Here is a 15,871-nt window from a genome sequence, read left to right as displayed (position 1 = left end):
TATGTTCCTGTGTGTACCTCTATGTGTGGACCTCTATGTCCCTGTGTGTACCTCTATGTGTGTACCTCTATGTGTGGACCTCTATGTATCTGTGTGTGTTTCTCTATGTGTGGACCTCTATGTATCTGTGTGTGTTTCTCTATGTGTGTACCTCTATGTCCCTGCGTTCACCCTCCGCCCCCCCCAGCTGAAGGAGAAGGTGCTGCAGCGGCAGCAGGGCAGCTACATCCTGACAGTGGAGGCGGGCCGCCAGCTACTGCTGTCGGCAGACAGCCGGGCGGAGGGGGCGCTGCAGGAGGAGCTCAGCCTCATCCAGGACGGCTGGAGGCATGCCAACGCCTCCCTGGACGCCCACAAGAGGGAGCTCTCCACCCTGCTGAAGGTACGGCTTACAGTGGGCTGGCGGTGAGCCGGGGGGGGGGGGGGGGGCCTCCCCCAAATCAGTACAAGATTCGGCCCCTTAAAGCTGTAAAGGCGCCTTTATTCAACATAAAGACGAACCGAACAAAACGATTCTTGGCTCCCTGAGCCTTGGAGGACTCTCCGGATGTGTCCCTCTGGGAGGAATCACGTCCCTCCGGGTATTCCTGTGTCTCTCGACCTTGAGGACTGGTCCCTCCACACGTGAACCACGAGAGTCTCCCCTACTCGGGAACCGGGAGAGCCTTGGATCCAGGTAATGGTTCCTGGAGGTTGATCCCGGACGCTCGTTTCTTCAAGCGGCTCCCGGCGATGACCTAGGGCAGGGGTTCTCAAAGTTTTGACAACTGAGGGCCAATTTAGGAACCCAAAATTTGACTGAGGGCCGCCAAAGGAAAAAAAAAGTTGGTGGGAAACGCCGTCAACATCCCAGTGGTAAAAAAAAACATTGCACCGTGGACCTCTGGGAGTGAGGTCAAGTGAGGTCTAAATCATGAAACTGAGGTTCACCCTTTCAAAATAATGTGCAGTCGGATTAAAACTAACAAATGTAAAAGGATTTAATTGAAAGCTAGAGAGAGTCGAATTTTCTCTTTATATTTATTTAAATTAATATTGATTTAATAATAAAAAAAAGTTTTTTTTTATAAGTTACATAATTATGTCATTGCAGGCCGCCAGGAATGATTCCGCGGGCCGCCATTGGCCCGCGGGCCGCACTTTGAGAACCAATGACCTAGGGAAAGTGGCCCTCTGTGTGGAAACCCGTCCCTATTAGTGTTCCTTGATCTCCGACCAACGAGCACGGCTCTCTGGACACTCTTGTCTAGAGAGCCGTGCTCTGGTCTTTCTCACACGAGAACCACGAGAGCCCGTCTCTCACACACGAGCACCGAGAGCTGCTCAGGTACTCCGCATCCCGCATCCAGGGGCGCTGTGCCGGAGCCGGGTGGCCACAGTGTAAAGAAAAGCTTTAAAGTATCAATCAGACATTTAGGGATTCCATTACTCGTGTTGATGCTGTAAAAAATCTTTTAAAATACTGTGATTGGATCAAATTCTGTTCTAAAGAGGGCAGCAGATCCCAACAGGCCATGTTGCAAAGACACCAACCCACCAGCACCGCTACTGATGGAGGACAAGCCCATCATGGCCTCATGGAGCACTTCATAGCACCTGGACTGCATCATAAAATTTTTTGGGGGCTTTTCCCTTTCAGGCTAATAGAAGATAATGAGAGCCAAAGTAACGGCAAATCCCACTCCATCAGTTTGAACCAAATGCCAAGACTGAGAGCAGCGGGCCGATATTAATACATAATTAATATTACAGAATACATTTAATATTGACCAAATAGTTGACTCAAAATGGGACAGTAGCTAGAATGGGTTAATGCAATGCCATCGGTCATTAGCTCGAAATCCAGTTGCATCGCATTTGAACAAATGAACACTTTTTTCAGTACCATGTGTCACCAGAGGTGGGGCTGTCCCTGTGGTTAAGTTTTACTCTTTAGTTCTTTAACCCATCAGTTAGACTGTAGGAAGTGAGTTAGCTCCCAGTTTGTGTCGGTACTGTACTGAGACGGCGGTGTGTGTGTTTCTGTCATACAGGACTGGGAGCGTTGTGAGCGCGGTATCGGAGGGTCTCTGGAGAAGCTGAGAGCCTTCAAGCGGCAGCTGTCCCAACCGCTGCCCGACCTTCATGAGGACCTGCAGGGGGAGCAGATGCGCTGCAAGGTAAATTCAAACCAATCGTCTCCCACTCCCTGGTCTGCCCACCAATTATGTCCAACCCCCTAGTACAATCCAACCAATCATGTCCAACCTCCTAGTACAATCCCACCAATCATGTCCAACCTCCTAGTACAATCCCCCCAATCATGTCCAACTTCTTAGTACTCGATAATATTTAACAAAAAAGCCACTAAGGTATCCCCATTGTGACATAGTACACAAACACAATCTATTAACTTTTGAAAATGACTATTATTTTGAAATCTATGTAGTGTGTGTCTTAAAGGCTTTGCTCCCACCTGTTTGCGCAAGTTTGTCTGTTACCGTGGCTCTGTAAAGTCCACTAGAATAGCTTCCATACATAACTGCACTGTACCCGCTATTCAGCATTTGGGCAGGCAGCCTTCCCTGTTAAAACTGTTTCACAATGGAACACTATTCCAGAGAATATTTTAAAAATGGTGGTTTGTTTGGTGGCTTTAAAGCTAATCTAAAGATCACTTAAAACTCTCCCAACAATGCACTCACTAACATTGTGAGTGAACATCAATACTTTTTATTTCAGTCACTTTTATCTCCCCATGGGGCTGACAAGGTGTGTATTCGTATTGGTGTTGTCTGCTATGCATGTCGCCACACCCTCTGATCGTGTAGAGTGTGTGTATATATGTGTGTAGTACAATCTTACATATAATCTCCCGAACTGCAAACAAATCCTCACTGTAACCATGGTTATTTTCGAGGTCATTGATAGAATCGTGTGGTCCCTCATGAGATATTTTTAGGTTGTTGTGATACTGAAGGTTAACTGCTTCTCTGTGGCCATTTAGCATTACAGTTGGCCTCTTTACATGGTGAGTTAACTTTGCTCTGAGTCATTTGTCATGCTGAATCATCAAACGGCAGGATAAGGAATTCACAAGGCGTCTCAAGCAAAACTAAGTTAGTGGCCTGGTGACTTTAAAACATCAGACTCATGCCGCTTTTAACCTAATTTGACCCTCTTTGGCAGGCTTTGAGTGTCAGGGTCTAACCTGATGTCATGGCCTTTACAGAGATAGTGCTGCCTGCCTTTCTTGCTAATCTCAGAGTTAGGGAAAAGTCTTGCTTGGATCTGTAGGCAGCAATTTTAACGCTTCGATTTCATTCATGTATGTATGATGTATTTAAGTAACTTGTTAGTCCCTTGCAAAAGTAAAGTATTGTAAATCATCTCCCTTTTCTTCTCGGCACACTATATGCTATGATGTTGATATGTAACTCGAATACAAAGCTTTCTTGCAGTTGTTTTTGTCCCTTCAGCCTCTTAACCAAATATCAAAAGCCCTAGCCCCATACAGTTTATTCAAATGTATGCTGGGTCTGTCATCTTAACCAATCTACCCGTCCACAAGACAACACTAGCAATGGTCAGCCTCCAAAGCCTGCTTTTAAAAGTCCTTCACAGATCAGCTTTGCTCTAACCCTGTGTCACAGGAGCTGGAGAGCCGGTTTGCGGGCTGGACCGACGACCTGGCCCATCTGAGCCTGCTCCGGGAGTCTCTGTCCTGCTACATCGGCCCCGAGGACCTCTCCGTCCTCCAGGAACGCATCGAGCTGCTCCAGAGGCAGTGGGAGGAGATCTGCCACCAGGTAAACCACATAGTGCAACCCGATTCTAGTAGACAAGAATACAATACAGAATAACCCTGTACTGTAAACTAGAATACAGTGCAACCCGGTACTGAAGACTAGAGTACAGTATAACCCTGTACTGTAGACTAGAATACCGTATAACCCTGTACTGTAGAATACAGTATAACCCTGTACTGTAGACTAGAATACAGTACAACACGGTACTGTAGACTAGAGTGCAGTATAACCCGGTACTGTAGACTAGAGTACAGTATAACCCTGTACTGTAGAATACAGTATAACCCTGTACTGTAGACTAGAATACAGTACAACCCGGTACTGTAGACTAGAGTGCAGTATAACCCTGAAATGTAGACTAGAGTACAGTATAACCCTGTACTGTAGACTAATACTTTACAACCCTGTACTGTAGAATACAGTATAACCCTGTACTGTAGACTAGACTACAGTACAACCCTGTACCATAGTCTAGAATACAGTATAACTCTGTACTGTAGAATACAGTACAACCCTGTACCATAGAGTAGAATAGAGTGCAGCCCTGTACTTTAGAATACAATACAACCCTGTACCATAGAGTAGAATCAAGCAGTAGAATAGAGTAGAAGCCTGTACCATAGAGTAGAATAGAATGCAGCCCTGTACTTTAGAATACAATGCAACCCTGTACCATAGAGTAGAATCAAGCAGTAGAATTGAGTAGAAGCCTGTACCATAGAGTATAATACAGTAGGGCCCTGTACCACAGAGAATAATACAGTAGGAAACTGTGGCTTGTGTTTGGGGGATGGCTGGTTTAAGCATTCCCACCCGGCCCCACGGTCTAATCACTCTGGCCATGGGAGGCTGCTTGAACCCTCCATCATCCACACACACTCCAAAACCCCTTACACAGTATAACCAGTGCAATACGGTACAGTACAGTACAACATAGTACATCCCAGTATGATATAGTACAACGCAGCAGTACACAGTAGTACATAGACTATAATAACAAGTCTGCATAACATATGCTGTGCACAAATGAGAAACACATTACAATAGTGTACAAAACCTTACAACAAATGCTAAACTTCAGAAAGGTATCACATTACGTAGGCAAGAATGTTGTCTCAATCCAATTTGTAACCCATCTAACATAAACCCACAGGATCAGCACAGAGATGATATTATCACTTGCTATAGTTGCAAATTACATCCCCAGACACCATTTTGAGCCAATCAGAAAGGGCAATTGCCGTGACCAGCATTAGATCATAATCACCATCAGCCTTTAGGGTTGACCCTGAATAGCTTGCTCTAGATTGAATTATCCCAGGGCAAGCGCCGTCCAACAACAGTTTTTCCTTAAATCCCAGTGCTATGCTGTGTAAACAACTGTTGGGACCTCTGGTCCTCTTGGCCACTTTTCCGTCTAAACTCTGTCACCAAAGAATGACTAGTGTGTTAATACCATACACTGGGTTATATGGTTTAATGCACTTAGTTTAAAATTCTGTGTCCGATTCTCTGCGCTTGTGCCTTCAACTGTTCACTATGATAGAACACATAGTGTGAAAGTCCATTAAGTATCTATCAAGACACTGGCTAAGCCTTGGGGAGAACCGTAGACCACATATCGTCTCTTGTAACATGACTGCTTCGATTTAGGGGACATGTTTGGAAAACAGTCATGTGGTAGAATTGCAACTTGTAAAATAAACTAAAATTATACAAATAATCAGTGCAGGTTTAATGAGATCCATTTAAGCAGCACAGTTTAAAACGAACATTTAAAGTTCCTGCAGGTAGCATTATTGCCAGAGGGTGGCGCTGCTCTCACCCACACGCCCTTGTAAAAAAGCAACATTGATGGAAGAGAGAGAAGAGAGAGAAAAAAAAAAAAGAAACTTAAAATCAAGGGGCATTTTCAGCAGTTTCACATTTTCGGTTGTAAATCGAGTGATTATCTATTTTTATCTCTTGCACAATGTTAATCTTGTTTATGTTTAACAACTGTTATCCACCAAATGATATGTTTGAAGATGCAGTGTGTAGGATTTAGTGGCGTTTAGTATTGAGGCTGCAACCAACTTTTTTCAACTTTTCCATGTAGTGTGTAGTTTATAGTATTGAGAAGTACACAGTACTTCTGAATCTGTTGTTGATGGCAGAAGTGTTTTAATAAGAGTGTAACACGGAAACAACAAGAAACCTCAAAGCACAAAAATGAGCTAGATAGTGAGACTGCCACATCCTGTGTGCAGCAGCAGGCAGCACACAACGGAAACAGGCTGTCTGTGGCCACGTTATGTTTCAGTGATTCACCTCACTCCCCTTTTTTAATGTACTGTAGACCTTCATCAGGTATGTTGCGTTTAATAAGACTAGATTTGGATCCTATTAAACAAGAATTAATGTTAAATTGGATGACATTTTGACATTATTCCATTTATCTTTTTACTCATGTTTATGTTTACTACGTGTTTCACCTGCAAGCTCAATCTAACTTTCCCTTCTGTGTGTGTCTGTGTGGGTTTGCATGTTGACGTGTGTGGTTGTTTGTGTGTGTGTGTTTTGTATGTGTGTATGTGTGTGTGTGTGTGCGACCCCAGCTGTCCCTGCGCCGGCAGCAGGTGAGCGAGAAGCTGAACGAGTGGTGGGTGTTTGGGGAGAAGTACAAGGAGCTGTGTGAGTGGCTGACCGCCATGGAGAGCAAGGTGTCCCACAACGGAGACGTCAGCATTGAGGAGATGATCGACAAGCTGCGCAAGGTACCTCGCTCCCACGCGTCGACTCAATGCCTCTGTTGTGATTGGGCGTGCGGATCAGAACACAGGTCTGACGTCCACACTTGAATTCCAACTCTGTGGACGGCTTAGTGTGTTGGATTTCACTTTCCCGCAAAAGTACTGCCAGGTAAAAATAGATCTGCTGGAATATGGCTGGGTGGAAGGGAAGCCCTAATGGTGTTTAGTGGTTGAGCCCCCACCAGACGGGGGCTGTGAGTGGGGCCAGGGCGAGCGCTCTGGGCATGCTTTACATCACTGAGTGCAATCTGGGTTCCTGTTGAGAGGGGAGTGTGGGACTGAGAACGCAGACAGCTCGGGGGGGAATGTTTATTTATTTATCGTTTCCCTCCATCTTCAGTGCAACATGTCGGTAGTAGTCTGTGCACACCTTGCATACCGGGAGAATTCTGGTAGGCCCACAGTCAATTGTTTCGTTTTTTTTTAGAGGTGCATCTTTGTTTTTTAATAGATGCTATAGAGGTTTTGGACCCACAATCTGTTGGCGGGGAGGCAAATCCTCCTGCCCACTAGACTACCCCACAGGATGGACTCTCCATTACGACCAGAGTTTCATTATGACCAGGCTTTCTATCATATTATGTAGAAAAATGTTTTCTATCATTAAATAGCGTTTGGGGTTAATTACATAGAAGAAAATTTGATCAGGGGAACTCTTGGAGAATGGATTTACTGAAAAACAGTTCAGTTAATTTAATTTAACTAATCCAATAGGTTTACCTGAATAGAAGCCTCCATTCTTGCAAGAGAGACTCAAAGGGCTACTGCAAGACTATACAGGGAACATGACATCAATGTGTACAATGACAGGCTCGTGTAGTGTTAGTAGTATTTGTAGTCATCTACTCTTAACTTGATATTGTCTTGCATATTCCTGAACACACTGAACACATGACACCTGCATGTTCAAGAGGCTTCAAATGCACACAATGATTCTGTCCATGACCACCTGAACAACCTCCTTACCGGGAAGTGGTCTAACTTCACTGATCCTGATTGGTTGGATGTCTGTGTGGTTGCCAGGACTACCAGGAGGAGATCACCCTGGTGGAGAACAACAAGCTGCAGCTACACCTGCTGGGCGAGCGGCTGGCCCGGGCCAGCCACCAGAGCAAGGCCTGTGAGATAGAGGGCAAGCTGGGCAAGGTGGACGACCGCTGGCAGCACCTGCTGGACCTCATCGGAGCCAGGTGACCCCCAGTTAGCCCCTCGACCACGAGGGTTCTGCCGGTTTGGCCGCATTCAGGATGCACTGCATTGGTTGATGTTAGAAGTATGGAGGAGCTACTCAGATGTATTACAGACTATAGAGTATAGAGTGTGTGTGTGTGTGTGTGTTTGTGTGTGTGTGTGTGTGTGTGTGTGTGTGTGTGGGTGTGGGTGTGTGTGGGTGTGTATGTGTCTGATCCTGGACACATTTCTTGGGATCAAGCAAGGCATCTGTTCCATCCCTAATGTTATGTCTGCCTCTGAGCAAGACACCTCACCCAACCTGCTCCCGACCAGCTGACTGTCGCCTTGCATGGATGAATGTGTATGAATGGGTGAATATGTATGAATGGGTGAATGTGGTAGTGGATCATTTCAAAGTGCTTTGAGTGGCCGCAGGTCAGAAAAGCTCTATACATAATTTTGGTTAAGGAATGGCTCCCGGATCCTGGTGGGAGTTCAGAGTTCACCCAGACTCTGCATAGCCACCCCCTCCCACCCCTCCTACTTATTGTATGTTGTACGTCCTGGCAATTAATGTACTCACTTATTGTGTGTCGCACTTAGTTATAGTACTTAGAATTGTGTTACATCTTACCCTAGCTATCTTTGTTGTATTCAGGGAATGGGTTAACCTAGCGATGGTTAGTGCTTGGCACTTGGTTCTATGAACCTCCTCACCGTACCAACAGCGATATGTTATCAAATGAACTTATTGTCAGTGGCTTTGGATAGAAGCGTCTGCTAAATGCCCTAAGTGTTAATGTAAATGGTGTGGCGTGCAGGGGGAAGAAGCTGAGGGAGACCCTGGTGGCCGTCCAGCAGCTGGACAAGAACATGAGCAGCCTGCGCGCCTGGCTGGCCCACATCGAGACAGAGCTGTCCAGACCCATGGCCTACGACACCTGCGACTTCCAGGAGATCCAGAGGAAGCTGGACCTCCAGCAGGTAGCTAAAGTCCTGCAGGGCTGTACAGTAGGGCTGCGTTGCAACGATTCGTAGATTGGTAGCTACTGTCTATCGACCGGAGGTCCATCAAAGCTAATTCTGATCATCCACTCATGGTTTAAGTAACCACATAGAAATCCAAAACAGTTGTTCCTTAGTGCTTCACAAATTCTGATATTTGGTTCATGGAGGATTCTAAAATGAGTTATTTTGTTTTCAATGCTGCTTGTTCGATGAGGCAAGCTAATATAATAAATCCCTCATCATATACGAGCTGTAATTTAATACATTTTATAGACATAAAATGGCAAAAAATCCCCCCCCCTTTCTCAATCTCCCACTTCCTTCCTCTCCTACCCTCCCTCCCCCTCCCCCCTCCCTCCCCCCCTCCCTCTCCCCCCTCCCTCCCAGGAGCTGCAGAGGGACATAGAGAAGCACAGCACGGGCGTGGCCTCAGTGCTCAACCTGTGTGAGGTCCTCCTCCACGACTGCGACGCCTGCGCCACTGACACCGAGTGCGACTCCATCCAGCAGGCCACGCGCAGCCTGGACCGCCGCTGGAGGGCCATCTGCGCCCTGTCCATGGACCGCCGGCTCAAGTAGGCACCGGGGGGAGGGGGCGGGGCTTATAGTCTCTGGACCCCTTTCTTCTGCGCCCTGTCCATGGACCGCCGGCTCAAGTAGGCACCGGGGGGAGGGGGCGGGGCTTATAGTCTCTGGACCCCTTTCTTCTGCGCCCTGTCCATGGACCGCCGGCTCAAGTAGTCACCAGGGGGGAAGGGGGCGGGGCTTATAGTGCTGTGAGGCCAGTCTCTATGGACCCCTTCTCACAGGTCAATAATAGGGTCAAGTCTTTTCCTGTTCCTGAGGTTTCATTTAGATAATTTATAGGGATATCCCGATCCTATCCAAGGCATCGGTATCGGTCTGATATTGGCCAATTACGCTGGATCGGATATCGGAGGGGAGAAATAAATATGATCCGATCCACGCAGCGTTTCACGTTATAACAACAATAGTCGCCAATTAGGCACCTGCGCATGAGAGCTAGTGCATGAGAGCTACCTGTTGAACAGTCAGTATTTAAACCGTAAAGAAACAGCCTGGTTTTCCTCCTCCTCCTCCCCCTCTAACACCTACTCTACCTCTTCCTCCTCCTCCTCCTCCTCCTTCTCTTCCACCGCTTCCTCTTTCTCTTCCTCTTCCTCTGCCACTATCTCTTCCTCCTCCCCCTCTACCACCTACTCTACCTCTTCCTCCACCTCCTCCTCCACCTCCTCCTCCTCCTCCTCCTCCTCCTCCTCCTCCTCTAGGATCGAGGAGACCTGGCGCCTATGGCAGAAGTTTCTGGACGACTTCTCCCGTTTCGAGGAGTGGCTGGCCACGTCCGAGAGGACCGCCGCCTCCGCCAACTCCTCGGGCGTTCTGTACACCGTCGCCAAGGAGGAGCTCAAGACCTTCGAGGTGCGCCTCCAGCATTATGGGATGGACACACAGGACACACCCCTTTTTAACCGAGACATCATATCGTACAGACAGAGAGACCTGGTTGGGTCAAAGCACAGTAACGGATGACGTTCACCCTGTTAATGACAAACACGACCTGAAGAGAGCAGCGTAAACAGACAACAGACGATACGATAATACCTTATTCTGTGAGCAAGTCTGAAATTTGTCTTGCATCCCAGCAGCTCTATTTACAAACACCACGGATGAGACAAGACGTCAAGACAGGACCCCAAATTTTAATAAAAATACATGCATTCATCATAACATTACAACAACAGGAGACAACATTTAAGGTCTTATTCAGTTCGAGGATTGACTGGTGAACAGCATCAGCATTAAGATAAACAGGGTCAATGATGGTCCAGTCTGTGTATGCCTTTTTAACCTGTCATGGTAGCCAGCTTCTAAGTTGATATGCGTGTGTGTGTGTGTGTGTGTGTGTGTGTGTGTGTGTGTGTGTGTGTGTGTGTGTGTGTGTGTGTGTGTGTGTGTGTGTGTGTGTGTGTGTGTGTGTGTGTGTGTGTGTGCGCACGCATGCCCCCCGCAGGGCTTCCAGAGGCAGGTGCACGAGAGCCTGACCCACCTGGAGTTCCTGAACAAGCAGTACCGGCGGCTGGCCCGGGAGAACCGCACGGACGCGGCCGGCCGCCTGCGGGAGATGGCCCATGACGCCAACCAGCGCTGGGACGACCTGCAGAAGAGGGTGACCTCCGTGCTGCGCAGGCTCAAGGTAGCACCCGCTAGCACCGCCGCCAAAATAATAGAAGAACAAAGTGGAATAAACTGAAAATGAAATTAGCTTGCTGGGCTCGTGCATTCAAAGGAAAACCCAACCGTCGGGAGTGCTGTTCCAATGGGATGTTTACCTTCGTTTTTACCTGACAAACATCCCAATTATCACCACAACGACACCTCAAAACTGTCGCGATCCCCACCCAAAAGAACACAGTCCTCAGAACCCGGGGGAATGGTTGAAACCCCCTGAATAACACACATAACCCTAACCCCTAGCCCTAACACTACGGTGAGGGTAAGGAAACAGAGGGATACTGTCTGTGTGTGAGCTGACATGTACGTGACCAGTGTACCGGTCCCGATGTGTTCCCCCGCAGCACTTCATCGGCCAGCGCGAGGAGTTTGAGACGGCCAGGGACGGCATCCTGGTGTGGCTGACCGAGATGGACCTCCAGCTCACCAACATCGAGCACTTCTCCGAGTGTGACATCCAGGCCAAGATCAAACAGCTCCGGGTAAAGGCCTTGGTTTCCCCGAACGCTAGGAGACTTCAACGTACAACAAAATGACGAGGTCGTCGTCCCGTCAGGTTACACAACGAGGGCATACCGTTTGTAACACGTAAACCCTGAATACCTGGTAGTGTAAACACCACCGCGAGAAAAGCCTTTAGTAAAGACTCTTACCAGTTGACTCTACCTGTGTTAACTTCCATGACATATTATGAACTAGGTAAAGGACCAGCGAACCACTGAACGGGACAAGCCCCGAGCAGCACCCAAGCTAACCTCCCCCTCTCCCCCCCCGCCCCCCCCCCCCAGGCCTTCCAGCAGGAGGTGTCCCTGACCTCCCCTAAGATCGAGGTGATCTTCCGGCAGGCGGAGGCGCTGATGGAGAAGAGTGAGCCGCTGGACGCCACCGTCATCGAGGAGGAGCAGGAGGAGCTGCGGCGCTACTGCCAGGAGGTGTTCGGCCGGGTGGAGCGCTACCACAAGAAGCTCCTCCGCCTGCCGGTAAGGCAGAGGGCCCGCCGGGGGGGGGGGGGCATGTGTGTGTGCATGTGTGTGTAGGTGTATACATGTGTGTGTGTGTGTGTGTGTGTGTGGTTTGGCATTTGTACACCGGTGACCTTACAGAACGCAGTGTAGCGACCGCGACCCAACGGAGACTACTGACGCTGTTGCCACGGTCACCCTCTGTTTGTTCCCCCCCCCCCCAGCTGACAGACGAGGACACGGAGGTGTCGTACTCGGACCGGGAGCTGGACCTGGACGAGGGGGACTGCGGGGGCGACGCCTCCTCCAGCATGCCCTGGGGGGAGCCGGAGGGCTCCCACTCCCCCCTGCCCTCCTCCAGCCGCTCGGCCTCGCTGGCCGCGCCCCCGCGGGCGGAGCGCTCGGGCCGGGACACGCCCGCCAGCGTGGACTCCATCCCCCTGGAGTGGGACCACGACTACGACCTGAGCCGCGTGCTGGAGGGCGCCGGCCGCGCCCTGGGGGAGCAGCAGGGCGAGGAGGGCGGAGACTTCCTGCAGCGGCCCGCCTCCGCGCTGTCGGGTCAGTACCAGGGGCACCCCATACACACACACACACACACACACACACACACACACACACACACAGACACACACAGACACACACACACACACAGACACACACACACAGAAACACACACACACACAGACACAGACACACACACACACACACACACACACACACACACACACACACACGGGCACGCGTGTACAGACGTGGATATGGATGTTGTAGGTATGGACACATAGGCCTTGAATAATGGACAGAATAAACATGTTTACACAGAGCCAGTGAGTACGGACCAGAAGGTCAAAAAAAATAAAAATACATAACACCCATACACTTAACATGTAACACACTGCACACAATAAGGACACACACATAACACACACATACACTAAACACGTAATATAAGGCACACAACAAGATGCATACACCAAACGTCTGACATAATGCACACAATGGGGACACATACGCGTGCATGGATGCCTAGAACAGAAACTCACACTGGTATCCTCAGCTGACAGAGGTCACTTGAGTCCAGTAAGAAGAGAGTGGTGGTAGAAGGACTCTGATCTGAAAATGTTAAAGTCTTAATACCAGCCTTTAGAAATACTGAGTTGAAAGCATAAACGTATTAGCATCTCAATTAATAATATATTAACATATATTTTATTTATATACACATTTTTGTACTTCTGGGTAGGTCATGAATTTCCACCTGGTTATAAATAATCTATAAATTAATCTTAATCTGCAAATAAAATTGTAACGAAAGCTGTCCGACAAATAAAATGGAGTAAAGGTTCCATATTTGCCTTTGAGATGTAGTGGAGAAGACAGGGAGCAGAAAGTATATAAATCCTCAAGTAAAGTACATCAAATTTGTACTGAACCCCCGATTTCCGTTGAATGGCTGTGGATCCTAGTGCTAAATATCTGTACTGTACAATGTTTCTTCCAGATGTAGTCATCCCTGACAGCCCAGAAGCCTATGTTAAACTAACTGAAAACACACTGAGATCCACCACGGGTAGGAGAGACTGCAGTACCACCAGCATGCCATCAGGGGTTGAGGGGGGCGCCAGAAACAACGGCAACCCCCTTTACCCTTGAGTGCCGCCGAATTTAGATTTGAGATTTTTTCACTGGCCTGGGTATTTGATTTGTGTCTTTCTTTGTTGAATCACACTCCGATCTAACTAGGCACTGTTTACCATGGGCAGCAGTTTTCTAACACTGGATAGGGTCAATTCCATATTCACAAGGTCTATAGACCAAACCTCACCAGCACGCCTGGACAACGCTGAAATGGGATTCACCCTAACCACTTCTCTCTCTAACCTGCTTTACTTCTTCGGTTCAGTTTACTTGTACTATTCAGTGTGTACAACCTAACAACCTTCTAGTTTTAAATGTTGGTGTTTCCGAAAACAAAGCATGTTGTTTTACTTCCGATCTTTTGTCTTTGTTTATTTTGAGGAGTGAGCGCACCTCCCCCTCCACCTCCCCCTCAACCTCCCCCCTGGTCTGAGTGTTAGACTCCCCCCTCCACCTCCCCTCTGGTCTGAGTGTCTGACTCCCCCCCCCCCCCCCCCCCCCCCCACCGGACTCCCCAGTGCGCTCCATGCGTGATTCTTTTAATCATGGGGATGTGTTCTGGGGTGCTTAACTTGCGTTGCCGTGTGTTGCTAGGTGACGGGGGCTCGTCGTATTCTCACGCAGCAGGGGGGGCGAGCGACGGAGGCCGCAGCTCGCTGCTCCATCAGCTGGACAGCAGCCGCAGCCGCACCCCCACCAGCCTCGAGCTGGACGGCTCCTACATGGGATACGTGAGTAACCACCACCACATCCCATAATGACACCCTCTTTCAGTTCAGTTGAGGAGGAATGACGTGTCCAATATGGGACATCCTACATGGGATTTGTGATTCACCATGACGACATCCCTTAATAACAGACTCTTTCAATGAGATTTAATGGAGAATGACTTGTTAAACATGGGGAAATCCTACTTGGGATGAATGAGGAGCCCCGACGACATCCCATAATAACAGACTTTTTCAATGAAATTCAACGGAAAAAATGACATGCAAACCTTAGGATCTTACCCAATTTGGGTCCAACCTGATATTCATGTGTGATGTCGGGATGGGAGATTGGAGCTGATTTATCAGATGCAGACATTTGAAGATACATTATTTATATTTTTAATATGTACATGTCAAGGGTCCTTGTAGATCAACAGTGATTTGTACCTACTAATGATTCATAGCCATGAGCAAACTACTACTTATTACACCAGTGGGATATGATGATGATATGATGGCCAGATGTTGAAGGGGTAAAACAATGTTTTCCCCCCCTCGACGAGGATGTGCTCAACAATATTCTGGTCGCAAGGATTTTCAGAGTGAAAAAAAAACCTCTGGGAACCACCGGGTTAAACTGGGAACATTTATCAAGATCAGGGAATTGCTGTACTTATGATTGCACTCTAAAGTCTCTCTCTCAATGCCTCTCTCTGTCTCTCTCTTCCCCTTCTTGCTGGCACTCTCTTCTCTGTCTCTCCCCTTCCCTCACTCAATCTCTCCCTGCCTCTACCTCCGTCCCTCCATCACCTTGACGTGTCTCTCTCTCTCTCCCCCTCCCTCGCTTCTCTCCTTGCCTCTCTCTCCCCCCCCCCCCCCCCCCCCCCCCCCTCCCTGTGTCCAGATGCGTCTCCTGGGTGAGTGTCGGGGGAGCATCGACCAGGTGAAGAGGATGGGCTCTGAGCTGAAGGAGGAGGAGGACGGGGCCTCCGGCCTGGCCGACCCCAGCAGCTCTGAGTCCCAGAGCTCAGGTACACACAGCTCCTCCTCCCCCTCATCACTTGAATGTGAATTCCTCACATTGAGTCAAACTGATCGTCAATTGCTTCTATTCAATTGTGTGATGGATCGCCAATCGAGATCCAGACAATGGGGTTTGTTCCGTCTATGTTGAGTGTGGCCCCAAATATCTGAGTTGTGAGCATGAATGACCAAATTGTTCAGAGAAAGGGTCTTTTACAGGAGCATCCCTCTTCCCTAACACGACATATTTCCAGTTATATCAGCTAACAGCGCAAAACCAAAAACGATCGGGGTGTGACGTGACGTGATGTGATTGTGTCAACTTGGAGATGCTTGCCCAAGTTCTACAAGTGGAAGATATCCGTCACAACCCCCAAAACAATATCCGTACAGGATGTTCTGCTAAACATTGACCATACTTTGGCACATAAGGGAGAGGCATGAATATCTGAACAACACAACCCCTGTTGAGATGAGCTCTCACCCTGAACCCCTCTTCCCCCCAGGGGTGATCGAGCGCT

At 48.4% G+C, this 15,871-nt stretch overlaps 1 protein-coding gene across 1 annotated transcript in view; it reads left to right on the top strand.

Annotated features, from left to right (window-relative positions):
- Window positions 1–15,871, top strand: part of syne1b (spectrin repeat containing, nuclear envelope 1b) — a 102,751-nt gene that overhangs the window by 80,293 nt on the left and 6,587 nt on the right. The window contains exons 98-113 of the mRNA XM_060052179.1: window positions 188–382; window positions 2,034–2,159; window positions 3,633–3,788; window positions 6,386–6,544; window positions 7,604–7,770; window positions 8,575–8,737; window positions 9,149–9,336; window positions 10,051–10,201; window positions 10,794–10,976; window positions 11,359–11,496; window positions 11,803–11,994; window positions 12,201–12,537; window positions 13,481–13,549; window positions 14,212–14,348; window positions 15,232–15,358; window positions 15,857–15,871. The exon at window positions 15,857–15,871 is cut by the window's right edge and continues 197 nt beyond it. Coding sequence (XP_059908162.1) covers window positions 188–382; window positions 2,034–2,159; window positions 3,633–3,788; window positions 6,386–6,544; window positions 7,604–7,770; window positions 8,575–8,737; window positions 9,149–9,336; window positions 10,051–10,201; window positions 10,794–10,976; window positions 11,359–11,496; window positions 11,803–11,994; window positions 12,201–12,537; window positions 13,481–13,549; window positions 14,212–14,348; window positions 15,232–15,358; window positions 15,857–15,871 — 2,503 coding nt within the window. The remainder of the gene's footprint in view (window positions 1–187; window positions 383–2,033; window positions 2,160–3,632; window positions 3,789–6,385; window positions 6,545–7,603; window positions 7,771–8,574; window positions 8,738–9,148; window positions 9,337–10,050; window positions 10,202–10,793; window positions 10,977–11,358; window positions 11,497–11,802; window positions 11,995–12,200; window positions 12,538–13,480; window positions 13,550–14,211; window positions 14,349–15,231; window positions 15,359–15,856) is intronic.

The sequence above is a fragment of the Gadus macrocephalus genome, chromosome 5 (genome assembly GCF_031168955.1).
Source record: "Gadus macrocephalus chromosome 5, ASM3116895v1".
In the NCBI taxonomy this organism is placed as follows: domain Eukaryota; kingdom Metazoa; phylum Chordata; class Actinopteri; order Gadiformes; family Gadidae; genus Gadus; species Gadus macrocephalus.
Note: the sequence above shows the minus strand (reverse complement) of the source record. Positions and strands in the feature narration are given on the sequence as shown.